At 43.6% G+C, this 15,049-nt stretch overlaps 1 protein-coding gene across 1 annotated transcript in view; it reads left to right on the forward strand.

Moving 5' to 3' along the window:
* LOC143981635 (kinetochore protein NDC80 homolog) overlaps positions 1 to 15,049 on the forward strand; it is a 66,543-nt gene that overhangs the window by 23,260 nt on the left and 28,234 nt on the right. Inside the window, exons 7-10 of the mRNA XM_077479627.1 lie at positions 6,126 to 6,212; positions 9,397 to 9,490; positions 11,685 to 11,791; positions 13,334 to 13,478. Coding sequence (XP_077335753.1) covers positions 6,126 to 6,212; positions 9,397 to 9,490; positions 11,685 to 11,791; positions 13,334 to 13,478 — 433 coding nt within the window. The remainder of the gene's footprint in view (positions 1 to 6,125; positions 6,213 to 9,396; positions 9,491 to 11,684; positions 11,792 to 13,333; positions 13,479 to 15,049) is intronic.

Below are 15,049 nucleotides of genomic sequence, written 5' to 3' on the forward strand. Positions count from 1 at the left end.
CCCTCCTTTTCCTCTTTTCCATGTATTCTTTTTGTATTCCTTCTCTTACTGCTTGGTAGGGGAGTTGGGGGTAATGGAATGAGTGGCAGCGCTGGGGGGGGAGTTCTGATCAGCCAACTTAGGTGCTCCTTATCAAGGTCATCTACTGATCTGAGAACTGTAGTGGGGACTTTTAATGGCAACTATAATCCCAGGTAGAGTCACTGTTTCTGGCTTCACTGTGTCTCCGACTTTGTGGTGTCTCGTAGCAGTGACCACTATGCCAAAATCAGGAGATGGGGTCTACTCCAGCCCCTCCCACTTCACATTCCTCACCAGTCAGCTGTCCTCCAGTCTTTGCCCCCCAGCCATGCCGTGAACTGAATGGGCGGTGCAAAGAGGCTGAGTGTTGGGCCACGGGCTCCAGGAACAGCCCAGCTGGGCGGCCACAGGCTCCAGGAACAGCCCAGCTGGGCGGCCACAGGCTCCAGGGACATGTCTGCTTGGTGGCCACAAAAAGGCTGGGAGAGCGGTGCGGGCTTCAGTAACAGCCCAGGATTCGGTAACCCCTGGCAAATCATCATTCAACCCCCAGGTTGAGAACCACTGCTGTAAAAGGTTCTGAATGCCCATGGGGGGGGGGGGAGGGGTTGGAGATTATGTGACCACTGATTGGCTGTCAAAGTGGTCACGTGATTGGGAGCCGGTCATGCCAGCTACTGATTGTTGGTGGGGACCGAGAGTCGTTTTGACAGCTCAGTCTCTGTGCTGGAAACACACAGTGATTGCGCTCTCAGCACAGCAAACTAGGCTGCTCAGTGACGCCTATGTGCAGGTGTTAAAGTCCACCCTTTGCTGCCGCACATGTGTGTTATGTCTTTAAATGGCAAACAGGTTATTTACCCAGTGCCTGTTAGTGTTGCACTCATGTCTGTGAGCTTTGTTACTGCAAACACTGTTTACAGAGCCAATCCAATTGGTTCTGTACCTTTATGATCTCTGAGACTGGTCATTGAGATATGCTGTCAGAATGTTTATACTGAAACAATAAAAATGTATTGTAATTATAAAAATATGCAAATATTTTATTTGGGAGATTTACAATTTTGTACCAATACCAATAAATTCAAGTTCATTTATCCGTGCTATTTTGAAGACAAGTGATACAAATGATATTGCTCAAAAATATATAGTAACTAAAAATACAGTGCAAATTAATATCAGGTATATTTCGTGATAATACAAATAAATGGATGTACTTCTATATATGAAAGATAAATGGTAATATTGATATTAAACATTTCTATTATTCAATTTCTTATAATAAAATACCACATTTCAATTCTTGAATAGCTGAGTACATTTTAGACTTCGTAACTTGTGACTTTACGTTTACATTAACACTATGATGTGATCTTTTCTTAAAACAAACAGACCTTCTTCTTACACTCTTAAAGCGGGAGTCCGCCGTTTTTTTTTTTTTTTTGTTTGGTTTTTTTTTTTAAAGCCAGCAGCTACAAATACTGCAGCTGCTGACTTTTAAAATAATGACACTTACCCGCTCAGCGCGCCCGCGATGTCGGCACCCGAAGCCGATCTCTCGATCGTCTCTCGGGTGCAGACGCCGCCATCTTGGATATGGGAATCAGGAAGTTTCCCGGTTCCCTACTGTGCATGCGCGAGTCGCGCTGCGCAATAAGGATGATCCCCGCTGTCTCTGGGATCCGTGTGTTTCCTAGCAGGCAGCGGGGGACCTTCGGAAGGGGCGTAGATTCTGCGGAAAGGGGCGTACCTTCTGCAGAATCTACGCCGGAAGTGGGTGCAGATACCTGTACTGTACAGGTACCTGCACCCCCCTCCCCCCTGAAAGGTGCCAATTGTGGCGCCGGAGGGGGGGAGGGTTCCAATGAGCGGAAGGTCCACTTTAGGGTGGACCTCCGCTTTAAATGTACAAACAAAAATTGTTCTATTGTGCACAGATTGATAATTTGATCAAAGCTTATATTAAATTTAGAGTGAATCTATTTTAAACGTATATCATAATAAAACCATTGTACAAACTTAGCTTTAGCTTTATAAAGACAGACAAGACTGTGTCTTTTTTTTAATATATGGAATATAATGATTTCATACTGCAGTTAAAAATAATACAACTCCAATTTTCTTTGCCATATATTTAACTGGTCTTAGTAATGTATATGCAAAAACAATTCAATTACCAAAAGGGTATACAATGAAAGTATTAATACTTTACCAGGTCTTTAAGAATTCTGTAGTTTTGCGAATCTTCCCGTGAGGTGATGATCCCACAGGACTCCTTCCAACCTCCCTACATTTCTCCGTCTTTCAGTGAGATATAGACGGCTCCCTAGAGATCTCTCAGCTCCCATCGCTCTCCCCTTTCTGCTATCTCTCCTTTTTTTATCTCACCCCAAAAGTGGGTGTGTCTCACGACTATGTAATTGATGTCATATGACGATGGAAGTTTGTTACCTTGACAATCAAGACCAACGCCTTTTTGAATAGTTACCAATCTCAACCTCTTTTGGGGCAGTGTTGTATCAGAAATTAGTTTTAATGTGATTGACCTAACTGTCTGACCTCTGCTTAATGAAATCCCATTTACTGTCTAATGGTTGACAATCAAGTGTCAATATCCCTAGCCGTCCTGGCACTTCTTTAAAATATATGGGTGTGATAACAAGGTACCCACACCATTAGCTGAGACCTGTAAATGCCATAAAATTTAGATCATACTTCGAGTCTAATAATTTCATATCAATACAACTGGAATCTAACACTAGAAACTTTTATCATAATTATAATACATTTTTCTATATATATTTTAATGTATGTATGTATGTATGTATGTATGTGTGTGTATATGTGTATGTGTATGTATATGTATATGTGTGTGTATATATATATATATACATACATACATACATACATACATACATACATACATACATACATACATACATACTATAATATAGTGTGTGTATGTAGCACTAACCCCCGAAGGAGCTGCTGGTTAGATTTGGGTTTACCGTTGCCTTCTGTTTTCCTCATTGCACGTCTAGGGGTGTCCCGTGGTAAATGGCCCTGTAACTTGAGAGACCGACAATAGATCCACTTGAAGGGATTTTATTTGCAAAACTTAGATAAAGAACAGTCTCTCTTAAATTGGAATCAGACACACGGTCGGACATTCTGCCAACCAAATCCGTTGGATTTTGTCCGACGGATTGTGTCTGAAACCGTTGCATACACGCGGTCGGACGAAGTTGTCGGAAAATCCGATCGTTCAGAACGTGATGACGTTATTTTGTTACGATGGGACTACGTTCAGGCTAGTAGCCAATAGCTTTGGTGTAGGAATTTGATCTGAGCATGCGTGGCACTTTGTCCGATCGGAATTCTCTACACATGATCGGAGTATGTCCGATCGGACCAGTTTGTCTGAAAATATTTCCAACAAGTTGGAAAATTGGGTCCGACGGATATTCAGACGGAAACGGTCCGATGCAGACCACACACAGTCGGATTATCCGACAAAACGGTCCGATAGGACACATTCCGATGGAATCTCCGACCGTGTGTACAAGGGCTTAGTGTCAAAGTCAAAATGTTGAAGAACTTGCTTACTTTGACTGCATCCAGAGAATAGCCATTTGCAGCTGGATGATCACTCAGGTTGGACAGTCCTTCTCTCACAAGGCCTAGCAGCCAACAAGGTGCTTACTCAGGAACAAAGTCTCTGCCACAGACGTTGTTTAACACGTAGGGAAACTAAGCTTGAAAACACTTGTAGGATATCTGGATCTTTCAGCCAGCTTGGCGATATCCACAAGACCGGATTCTCTCGGGTACCTCAGCCCTTCTAGGCTCTGTGGTTGTAAACCCTCCCCCACAACTTGGTCCCATGTAAATCAGTATAAAAAAAACCCTAATGAACACTGCTTGTAGCTATCTCCTTACTTGCTTAGTATTGTTGTAATCCTTCTAGTTCTGTAGAATGAAGTCACTGAGCATGCCCAGATCTCCCCTGATTTAAGGCACGCTCTCTATGTTAACTTATATTATATTATCTATCTGTTATCAGGACTTCCTAAGGCACAGCTCTGAACTCTGCTAATCACTCAGAGCTTCCTCCTACACACCATGTGACCTCACATAGTCTAAATATTGGCCATTACTGCAGTCTTATCACCTGAAGCTGATAAGCCTGACAAAGGGAAACATTAGACATCGGCACAAGTAAATGCTATGAAATAAACAAGTCCGCTATGAACAGGGAAGCAGGGTTGCCATAGAAACTTTGGATTGAGAAGGAGGCTTGGTTAACAGTACAGGAAGTGCTCAATGTAAGGCTGGAAATACACTCCACTGTGGACTCAGAAAACAATACTTAAGATGGTGCTGCCTAACCCCTGGAAACCAGTTTTTTTTTTTTTTTTTTTTTTTTTTTAAAGTTTCTTTAAACAGTAAGTAATATACGATTTGGGCTGGATTACAGTGGCTATAGTCTGATAATGACTTATTATAATGGACTAAATGAAAAGAAGCATCAGAGTGGGAGAGTTTACTTCCTCTTCAAGAAACCTACATGGTGTTCTTCTGAAAAGTCCTCCCCTGGAATGCTTGAAGTCACTGGGTCTCTCCCAAACCGGAGACCGCACCCAACCACCTTTTTAGTTTCCTTGCCTCGGGCTAGCCAGCCCCGAGACCTCAAAATCGGGTTGATCCGCACCCCAGGCCATAGCCTTATATGGTTAGTAAGGTTGAATAAAGACACTAGGCCATCCACTTCAACCTGAGTGTCTACAATTGTCCCTATCGCTGTACATTGCACACTCCCATCAGTCCCTACCCTCAAGCCAAGGTTCCCATTCCTATACTATGGCTAATTTTGGGCAGAAGCCAATTAACCTACCTGCATGTCTTGAGTGTGGGAGGAAACCGGAGTACCCAGAGGAAACCCACACAAGCACAGGGAGAACATGCAAACTCCAGGCAGGTAGTATCGTGGTTGGGATTCGAACCAGCAACCCTTTTTACTGCTAGGTGATAGTGCTAACCACTACACCACTGTGCCGCCCATAATGGTCAGGAGGACCAGGACCATGAAGTCAGTACATCATTCTGGACCGGAACCCCGAACCACGTGACATCCGCATCTTAAATACCCTCTCCCAGAAAGCACAGTGAGCGCCACTCGCACTGGGCGGGGCTTCGAGAGAGAGGGTAAATTAAGCACCTAACCAGACCATAGTTCCATGCCTGCCAGAAGACAGTGCCCCCTGTGACCAGGCTGAACATCTCACAGTCCAGTCAGACTGATGCTGAAGTTTAAATTTAGACAATTTGTACCCAAACCAAACTGCAGTTTAGGCATAACTTTAACTTAGAAAAAGCGCATAGCGTGTGTATATATGTATTAAATGGGTTTATATATGAATAACTAATACAGATATACTATAACCATATTATGAAAGAAAACATTATTTTAAAATACAATAGGACTAAGCCCTCTTGTTTAGTTGCTTATTCTGAAAAAATACTATTTAGGTTTATAAACTTATTTGACATACGATTCCCTAAACTAATACACAGTCTATGGAAACTCCTTATCTGGTTTATTTTACTAAGTGTTCAAACCTTTGAATTATGTAGTCGCATTGTAAGACAGAAAAACAATTTCTAGTCATTAAAGACGGTGAACTCAAATTAACCTCTAAAAACGCCTTTAAACAAGATGGCTTTGCTCAAAGTATCCATGAAAAATCTATATAACATGTGTGTAAAAAAAAAAAAAAATATATATATATATATATATATATATATATATATATATATATATATATATATATATATATATATATATATAATTTAATATATTATATTTTTAATAAATATATATATTAAAATTTGTATGACTATAAATTCTTTTAACCTCAAATTATCTGATAACACTGATCACATGATGTAAATGGCGTACATCTGTGAGCCTTCCCCCTTTATTGTAAAACCAATTAAGCTCAATGGATTTGTTGTTGGGTTTTGTTTGTAGCCTGTAGCTTTACCTTTTGCAAGTTTGCGGAAATTCAAATTTTTTTTATTTTTTTTTTTCCCCCCTCTATCAGCTGATGTGTGCAATACAGCAGGAGAATCATGAGTTTGAGGAGCCTCAGTTGGGTGCACAAAGTGAGAATGGGATTGACTTCAATCAGGTACGACCTTTTGTCCCCCCCCTTTTTTTTTTTTTTCCTCCCATATCTATGACAATACAGGGGTCATGTGTCCCAAAGATCGCCTGCCGGAGAATGAATCAGTCGCTGCTGCAAGTCCCCAGTCATCTCTGACCCTTGGAGGCCTGGGAGCGACGTTAGGAAGTCACATCCGGGCCGGCAGAAGTAAACCCAAGCCCAGGATGTGGCTGGAAAGGCAGAGAGTATGTGTGTGTGTGTGTGTGTGTGTGTGTATATGTGTATATGTGTGTGTGTGTGTGTATATATATATATATATATATATATATATATATATATATATATATATATATATATATATATATATATATATATATATATATATATATATATATATTATTATAATCTCTGCCTTTCCAGCCTGAAGGAGAGATATGGGGTCTTATTGACCCCACATCTCTCCATAGAGGTCCTGTCACGCACTCTTCCTATTACAAGGGATTTTTACATTTCTTGTAATAGGAATAAAAGTGAGCCAAAAAAAGTGCCCCCCGTCCCTGCGTGCTAGCGCACAGAAGCAAACGCATACGTAAGTCACGCCAACATATGTAAACGGCATTCAAATCACACCTGTGAGGTATTGCTGTGTGCGTGGGAGAAAAGGCAACAATTATAGCCCAACACCTCCTTGGTAACTCTAAACATGTAACCTGTAAAAAAAAAAAAAAAAAAAAATTGTAAAGCATTTCTTAGGGAGATTTTGTAAGTACTGGAGTTTTGCGCCATTCCACGAGTGTGCGCAATTTTAAAGCGTCACATGTTGGGTATCTATTTACTTGGCATAACATCTTTCACATTATACAAAAAAATTGGGTTAACTTTGCTGGGGTGTTTTTTTTTTTTTTTTTACAAAAATGCGTTGGAAAAATAGCTGCGCAAATACCGTGTGACCTAAAAACTCCCATTTTATTCCCTGGGGTCTCTGCTAAAAAAAACAAAAAAAAAATAGAGTGTGTGTGTGTGTGTGTGTGTGTGTGTGTGTGTATGTGTATATATATGTGTATGTATGTATATATAAATAATACGATTTGGGTGGTTCTGAGTAATTTTCTGGAAACCAAAAAAAAATGGATTTTTACATGTAGAACCGAAGTGCCAGAATTTGCCTGGGTGGGAAATGGTTAAACACAGCCGAGTCGAGTTAATGCCAAAGACCTCAATTTTGGTCTCCTCTGACCACAGCACTTTGTACCAATCCTTCTCTGATGTTAATTGGCAAGCTTCAGACGGGCCTGTATGTGTGCCTGTGGGCGCTGCAGGATTTCAGTCCATGGCAGCGTACTGTTACCAATGGTTTGTTTGGTGACTGGGGTCTCAACTGCCCTGAGATCCTTCACAATCTCCTCCCGTGTAGTTCTGAGCTGATTCCTCACTTTTCTCATGACCATCATCACCCCATGAGAAGTCTTGCATGGAGCTCCAGACCGAGGGCTATTTTGTATTTCTGTTATTTGTGAATAATCATTGTCTCCTTCTCACCAAGCTTCTTGCTGATGGTCTTGTAGCCCACTCCAGCCTTGTGCAGGTCTACAGTCTTGTCCCTGATATCCTCTGACAGCTCTTTGGTGTTGCCCGTGATGGTGAGGGTTTGAATGGAAGAAAGAGATTCTGTGGACAGGTGTCTTTTATACACATAACTTGTTGTTAGGAGAACCTTCATACATTGACAGGACTAATCTGTGTATCACATGAGCACCTACTGGAGCCAGTCTGTGGGAGCCAGAAATATTGTTGGTTGGTAGGGGATCAAATGCTTATTTTACTCACTGAACTGCAACTCCTATTTGTATCATGGGGGGTTTTTTTTTTTTTGTTCTGGATTTTTTGTTGATATTCTGTCTTTACACAAATGATAGACTCTTCATTTCTTTGTAAGTGGGCAAACTTACAAAATCTGCAGGGGATCAAATAATACATTTTGTTGCTGTATGGTCATAGAAGGGTCGTGTGTCCTTCTGTCCCTCGTATCTCTTGTCGTACGTGGGTCGTGTGTCCTTCTGTCCCTCGTATCTCTTGTCGTACGTGGGTCGTGTGTCCTTCTGTCCCTTCTATCTCTGGATTTACGGGGGTCGTGTGTCCTTCTGTCCCTCGTATCTCTGGTCGTACGGGGGTCGTGTGTCCTTCTGTCCCTCGTACGACCAGAGATAGGAGGGACAGGACACACGACCCACGTATCTCTGTTCCTACGTGGCTCTTGTGTCCTTCTGTCCCTCGTATCTCTGGCCGTACGGGGGTCGTGCGTCCTTCTGTCCCTCGTACGACCAGAGATAGGAGGGACAGGACACACGACCCACGTATCTCTGTTCCTACGTGGCTCTTGTGTCCTTCTGTCCCTCGTATCTCTGGCCGTACGGGGGTCGTGTGTCCTTCTGTCCCTCGTACGACCAGAGATAGGAGGGACAGAACACGTGACCCACGTAAAACCAGAGATGCAAGGGACACACGACCCACGTATCTCTGGTCGTACATGGGTCATGTTTCCTTTGTATCTCTGTTCCTATGTGGGTCGTGTGTCCTTCTGTCCCTTGTATCTCTGGTTTTACGTGGGTCATGTGTCTTGTCCCTCCTATCTCTGGTCGTACGGGGGTCGTGTGTCCTTCTGTCCCTCGTATCTCTGGTCATACATGGGTCATGTTTTCTTCGTATCTTTGGTCCTACGTGGCTCTTGTGTCCTTCTGTCCCTCGTATCTCTGGTCGTGTGTGTATTTCTGTGTGGTTTTTTTTTTTTTTGAACTTGCTAGAAAATGTGATTTATTCCAGGATAGTTAATTTCCTAGTACACCCCTCTCCTTCCATGTCCTAGCCTTCTTCTCTTCTAGGTAGGTCTAACTGCTGTTTTAAGCTGGCCCAGCTCCTCCGGCCTTCTCCTCCCCTACATAACCGTTCGCATAGCTTCCAAAGGGAGGCGCAAAGAAAAATACTATAGAGTGTCAGTTGAGTGATAGCTAAGGCTGTTAACATCACATCCACAATGGTGGCACCCAGCAGTCTCTGAGCTTTTGAATGTCTACACAAGGGATACGTTACACATATCTAATCTTATTGGAGATTTATTTTGTTTTTGTTTTAATGAATGGCCTGGTGACAGGGTCTCTAACTGCGAACCTGTCCCGGATGACGCCTGTAATCTTCTTCTGTGTGGTTGTAGGTGTTCCTGGACTACACTGTGAAGTGCTATGATCAGTTTATGGAGGGCAGTGACACATATGAGGAAGCGGACGCGGAGGTGTGCGCCAAACTCAGTAAGTGGTGTTCCCGAGCTGTTCTTCTAATCTCAGTCTGTCCGCTAGCTGACGTCCCTCAGACCCCATTCACACCCCGGTGTATCGTAGCTCGAGGCAAAAAAAATTGTGAACAATGCCCTGCAAACCACGTGGTGAGGGTTTTCCAGCAAGGTAGTAAAAATAACAGACCCAACATCCCACCCACCCCCTTTCCAGACCAAAAATAATATTGATATAAAGAGACGCTTTTTGGTTGCCATGGACAATCACGTTTCCAGGCAGAAGTGTGTGTGTGTGTGTGTGTGTGTGTGCGTGCACATACATACATACATACATACATACATACATACTGCAGGCAGGGTACTGGACAAAGCACTAGGGACAAAAGGGAGGTGAAATGATTTGATACATTAATGTATCAGATAAGATTACAGTGTACTGTGTGTTTTTTGTGTACTTTTTGAATTTGCCACCGGTCTCCGCCCCCGTGTGTCGTGACACTCGCAGGGAACTGAGCCAGGCACACCGAGTATCAGGCAGAGAACACAGCCTGCAGACACCGCGAGGGGGCATCGCAGGATCCTGGTGACAAGGCAAGTAACCCGGGCCAGGATTCTGCAATGCAATCCCGACTGTTGCTCGGGGTTACCGCTAATGGTACTGATGCATTGCAATTTAACTGCTTCAAATCCGCACTATAGCCTAATGACGACTATAGCGCGGACCTACTTTGCCATGAAGTCATCAATAGAAGCCCTTCTGTGCTTGAGCAGTCTGTGCGCCCCTTGCAGGGCGTGTGCGGCGCATTCTGAGATAAGCGAGTCTGAGACTCGCTGGATCACAGATTGTAATAAGGGGTCGATCCTGATTCCCTTACCACATGATCAGCTGTCTCTGCCAATGGCAGCTGATCATTTGATTTAATCGGCTATTTCCTTTTCTCCTCACACTGATAGCGTGAGGTGAAAAAAAAAAAAAGGCGATAACCGGCGGCTCTCAGAGGGACATCAGTCCTGATCAAGGAGAGCAGCCGCCAGCTCATCTGTGCCACCTATCAGTACCCACAGTGCTGCCCATCAGTGTCACCTACCAGTGGCATCTATCAGTTCCACCTTATCTGTGCTTATCAGTGCCCACCAGTGCAGCCGATGAGTGCCACCTCATTAGCGCATATCAGTGAAGGAGAAAAATTACCTGTTTGCCAAATTTTATAACAAACTACGAAACCTGATTTTATTTATTGTTACTTTTTTTTTTTTTAATCAAAATTTCCGTATTTTTATGGTGATTAAATACCACCAAAAAGCTCTATTTGTGTAAGAGAAAAAAAAAGAATTTTTATTTGGGTACAGTGTTGCATGACTAATTGTCATTCTAAGCCCTTGTACACACGATCGGAGATTCCGACAACCATATCCGATGGATTTTGTCCAAAACTGTTGCATACACACGGTCGGACGAAGTTGTCGGAAAATCCAATCGTTCAGAACGTGATGACGTTATTTAGTTACGATGGGACTACGTTCAGGCTAGTAGCCAATAGCTTTGGTGTAGGAATTTGATCTGAGCATGCGTGGCACTTTGTCCGATCGGAATTCTCTACACATGATCGGAGTATGTCCGATCGGAGCATTTTGTCGGAAAATATTTCCGGCAAGTTGGAAAATATGGTCCGACGGATATTCCGATGGAAACAGTCCGATGCAGACCACACACAGTCAGAATATCCGACAAAACGCTCCGATCGGACACATTCCGTCGAAATCTCCGACCGTGTGTACAAGGGCAAAGAGTGACAGCACTGAAAGCTGAAAAAATTGGTCTGGGCAGGAGGGGGGGGGGGGGGAGGGGGGGGTGTTAAGTGCCCAGTAAGCAAGTGGTTAAAGCAGAGGTTCACACAACCTTCACTCTAAAATGAATACATATAAATAAATGAACCCCTAATGCTACACCCCCCCCCCCCACAAAAAAATAAAAAAAATAACCTTTTAACCCTAACAAAATAACACACAAATAATAAAAGCGGATGAAAAAGTTGCAAAACTTTGCCACGAATGATGAAGAAGATGATATTTTCTCTATTGGCTAAATTAAAATAAATTTAAAATGGCAACAAAAACTTAAAAACATGACACTCGTGCATGAATGTGGCCTCAATATGTGACTTGGACTGTGCATACTGGCTTCTGACTGGCAGTTGTATCTTTATCAGAGGCGCTGTATGCTGTGGACGAGTGTCACCTGGAGTCGCTGCAGGCGGAGACTCGGAGCTTGGCGGAAGAAATCGAGAAGCTGGAGAGAGAAAAGGAGTGCGAGCCGGTAAGTGGCGGGGTCTTCTGGGTGCATTTCCATATCTTAGGATATCCACAAGATCAAAGTGTCACTCTTGCACAGCAGGATTCTCCAAGTTTTTTTTTTTTTTATCTTCATTGAAGAGACTCATGTCAGCAATCCTTTAAAAAAATAAATAAATAATTGCGTGTAAAAGCACAGAAAAAGTGTGTGTGTGTGTGTGTGTGTGTGTGCACTTTGTTGTTGGTTGGTTGGTGTTTTATATTTGTGTAAAAAAAAAATAAAAAAAATTTTTTTATTAGTACCCATCATGGGTAGAGATAATAGATACAACAGGTATATAAACAGTACAATAGAAAAACGCAAAGAAAGGAGGGGGGGGGGGGAGATCCTCGTGGACAACATTCACATACTTAGAGGGGGAACCGACACAGGGCACATTTATACTCCAAGGTCTGCTGTGTATCCATAGCCCAAGCCCTCAGTAGTATCCCACAGGGCTGGAGGGACCCCTATCGGAGAATTCCCAGGCCGGGGAGTGGTGTTGGTGGGGGTGTTTTTTTTTTAAATAAAATTGGCAAAAAATATAAAAAATCTGAAAAATGTGGTGTGGCATGCATTTGTATTCAGCCACTTTTTACTCTGATACCCCTAACTAAACTCTAGTTGAACCAATTGCCTTTAGAAGTCACCTAATTGGTAAGAGTCCACCTGTGTGTACTTTACTCTCAGTATAATTACAGCTGTTCTGGGAAGCCCTCAGTGGTTTGTTAAAGAGAGAACCTTAGTGAACAAATGGCATCATAAAGGCCAAGGAACACAAAATTGCAGGAACATTTTCCCCAATTTATTTCAGGTACTTGTATAGCGCCGTCAATTTACGCAGCGCTTTACATATGCATTGCACATTCACATCAGTCCCTACCCTCAAGGAGCTTACAATCTAAGGTCCCTAACTCACATTCATACATACTAGGGACAATTTAGACAGGATCCAATTAACCTACCGGCATGTCTTTGGAGTGTGGGAGGAAACCGGAGTACCCGGAGGAAACCCACGCAGGCACAGGGAGAACATGCAAACTCCAGGCAGGTAGTGTAGTGGTTGGGATTCGAACCAGCGACCCTCCTTACTGCTAGGTGAACATGCTACCCACTACACCACTGCACCGCCCGAACAATGGTTTTAATCATGTGCTATGTGCCTTTGAACATGCCAACTCTTTTGCTGCTTGTGTGTCATAGCCCTCTCCTCTTCTGGGAGTGGCCTATTACTGTCTGAGCTGGCCTAGCTCCTCTGCCCCTCCACTCACCTCCCAACATTGACTTCTATGTGGCTTCCAGGGGAAGACTGGGTGTGTGTTTCCCCAATGGAGTTGAACTGACTATAATGCAAATGAAACTTTGAAAAACAGATGGCCCGTTTCATGCAGAATTGTGCCATATATTTTTTTTTTTTCATCTCTCCAGAGGGGACATCCTTATATAGGACAGTAGTGGGAAGTGGCGCCCCCTAGGCACATTTACCTGGATGCCGGTGGATTAATCTGATTTATTTTGCTGTTTCAGGACCGATTGGCCTCCATGAGGAAACTGAAGGCCTCCCTGCAGACCGACATCCAGAAATATCAGAATTACCTGACCGAGATGGAGTCTCATTCTGCGTTGATGGACCAGCGTGTCGGCAGCATCGGCGAGGAGCTGGAGGCCACGGGTGAGTGCATGTACAGAATCCTGCCTGAGCAACACAGAACAACCAATCACCGTTCACAAAATTGGCATTAAAGTGGGAGTGCGCCGGGAGTTCCGCTGTTTTTTTTTTTTTTTTTTTTTTTTTAAAAGCCAGCAGCTACAAACACTGCAGCTGCTGACTTTTAAAATAAAGACACTTACCGCCCAGCGTGCCTGCGATGTCGGCACCCGAAGCCGATCTCTAGATCGTCTCTCGGGTGCTACCGCCGCCATCTTGGTTATGGGAATCAGGAAGTGGAGCCTTGCGGCTTCATTTCCCGGTTCCCTACTGCGCATGCGCGAGTCGCGCTGCGCAGTAAGGATGGATCCGCTGCCTCTGGGATCTGTGTGTTTCCCAGCAGGCAGCGGGGGACTTTCGGAAAGGGGCGTAGATTCTGCAGAATCTACGCCCCTTTCCGCAGAGAGCTATCCCGGAAGTGGGTGCAGATGCCTGTACTGTACAGGTACCTGCACCCCCCTCCCCCCTGAAAGGTGCCAATTGTGGCGCCGGGGGGGGGGGGATTCCAATGAGCGGAAGCTCCACTTTAGGGTGGACCTCCGCTTTAACTGATTGGTCATTGGGGTTCTTGCTCTTCAGCAGCTGATTGCACTTTCTGATTCTGCCTCTTCTTGTAAAGTTTTTAGCTGAAAGCAGTTTGTCATGTGAGGTCTGCATTTTGCATGTGCCATGCTGGTATGTTGGTATATTATAGTTATACTGTATATTCTGTGGTTTGCCTTTTTTATATGCAAACCTTTTTCGTATTGTACACTTCATATTGGAACCTGTACCCAGGGAGCTTGCATTCCAAGGTCTCTACCATACATGCATGCATGCATACGAAAACCTAAAACAGTCAGTTTGTTTTGGGGCTCAAATGTCTCCCCTGCTACCGACCAACACACACACACACACACTCCGGTATTATAAGTAGTTAGGAGGACTCCGAAATAGTCACAAGGATTTCCTCTCACTTCCTGTTTGGCTATGGGAAATCTTTGCAATAAGACAAAGATGGCAGGAAAAAGAGTGACAGGGGTTATAACCCTCCCTTACTCTATCCTAAATAAGGGGGGGGTTGCCCATAGTTCTACTTTTAACTCTTGGTGTGTCTACACTTTGTACAAAGTGGCTGAATTCCTGGAATTCAGCTTTAAAGTATACCCAAGATTGGTGTATTGGCATATCTGAGCCCTCCTAACTACTTTAAATACCTGAGCCTTAAAGAAGGGGCGACACACTTGAGCCCCACAAAATTAATTGGCTGTTTTTTAGGTTTTCTTGTTATGAACTAATGATGATAATAAGATTTTGGCCGCCTATACAGTTTTAATGGTACTCTCCTTAGGCTTTGTACGTGAAATCTTCAACTATGGGTCCCCTTTAAGGGCTGGTCTTATTGGGTTGAGAGTAGCTTCACTAGAGTGACTGCACCCTGTGTGAATCTGATTGGCCAGCTGATAACTCCATCGACTCGTTTATACTTGGTAATAAACTGGCTGGGGTTCCAACCCTTATGCTGGATGTTTTTTTTGCCATGTGTCCCAGTGAGG

Source organism: Lithobates pipiens, unplaced genomic scaffold (genome assembly GCF_037356315.1).
Source record: "Lithobates pipiens isolate NorthernLeopardFrog02 unplaced genomic scaffold, aLitPip1_a1.2 Scaffold_16, whole genome shotgun sequence".
NCBI classification, from domain to species: Eukaryota; Metazoa; Chordata; class Amphibia; order Anura; family Ranidae; genus Lithobates; species Lithobates pipiens.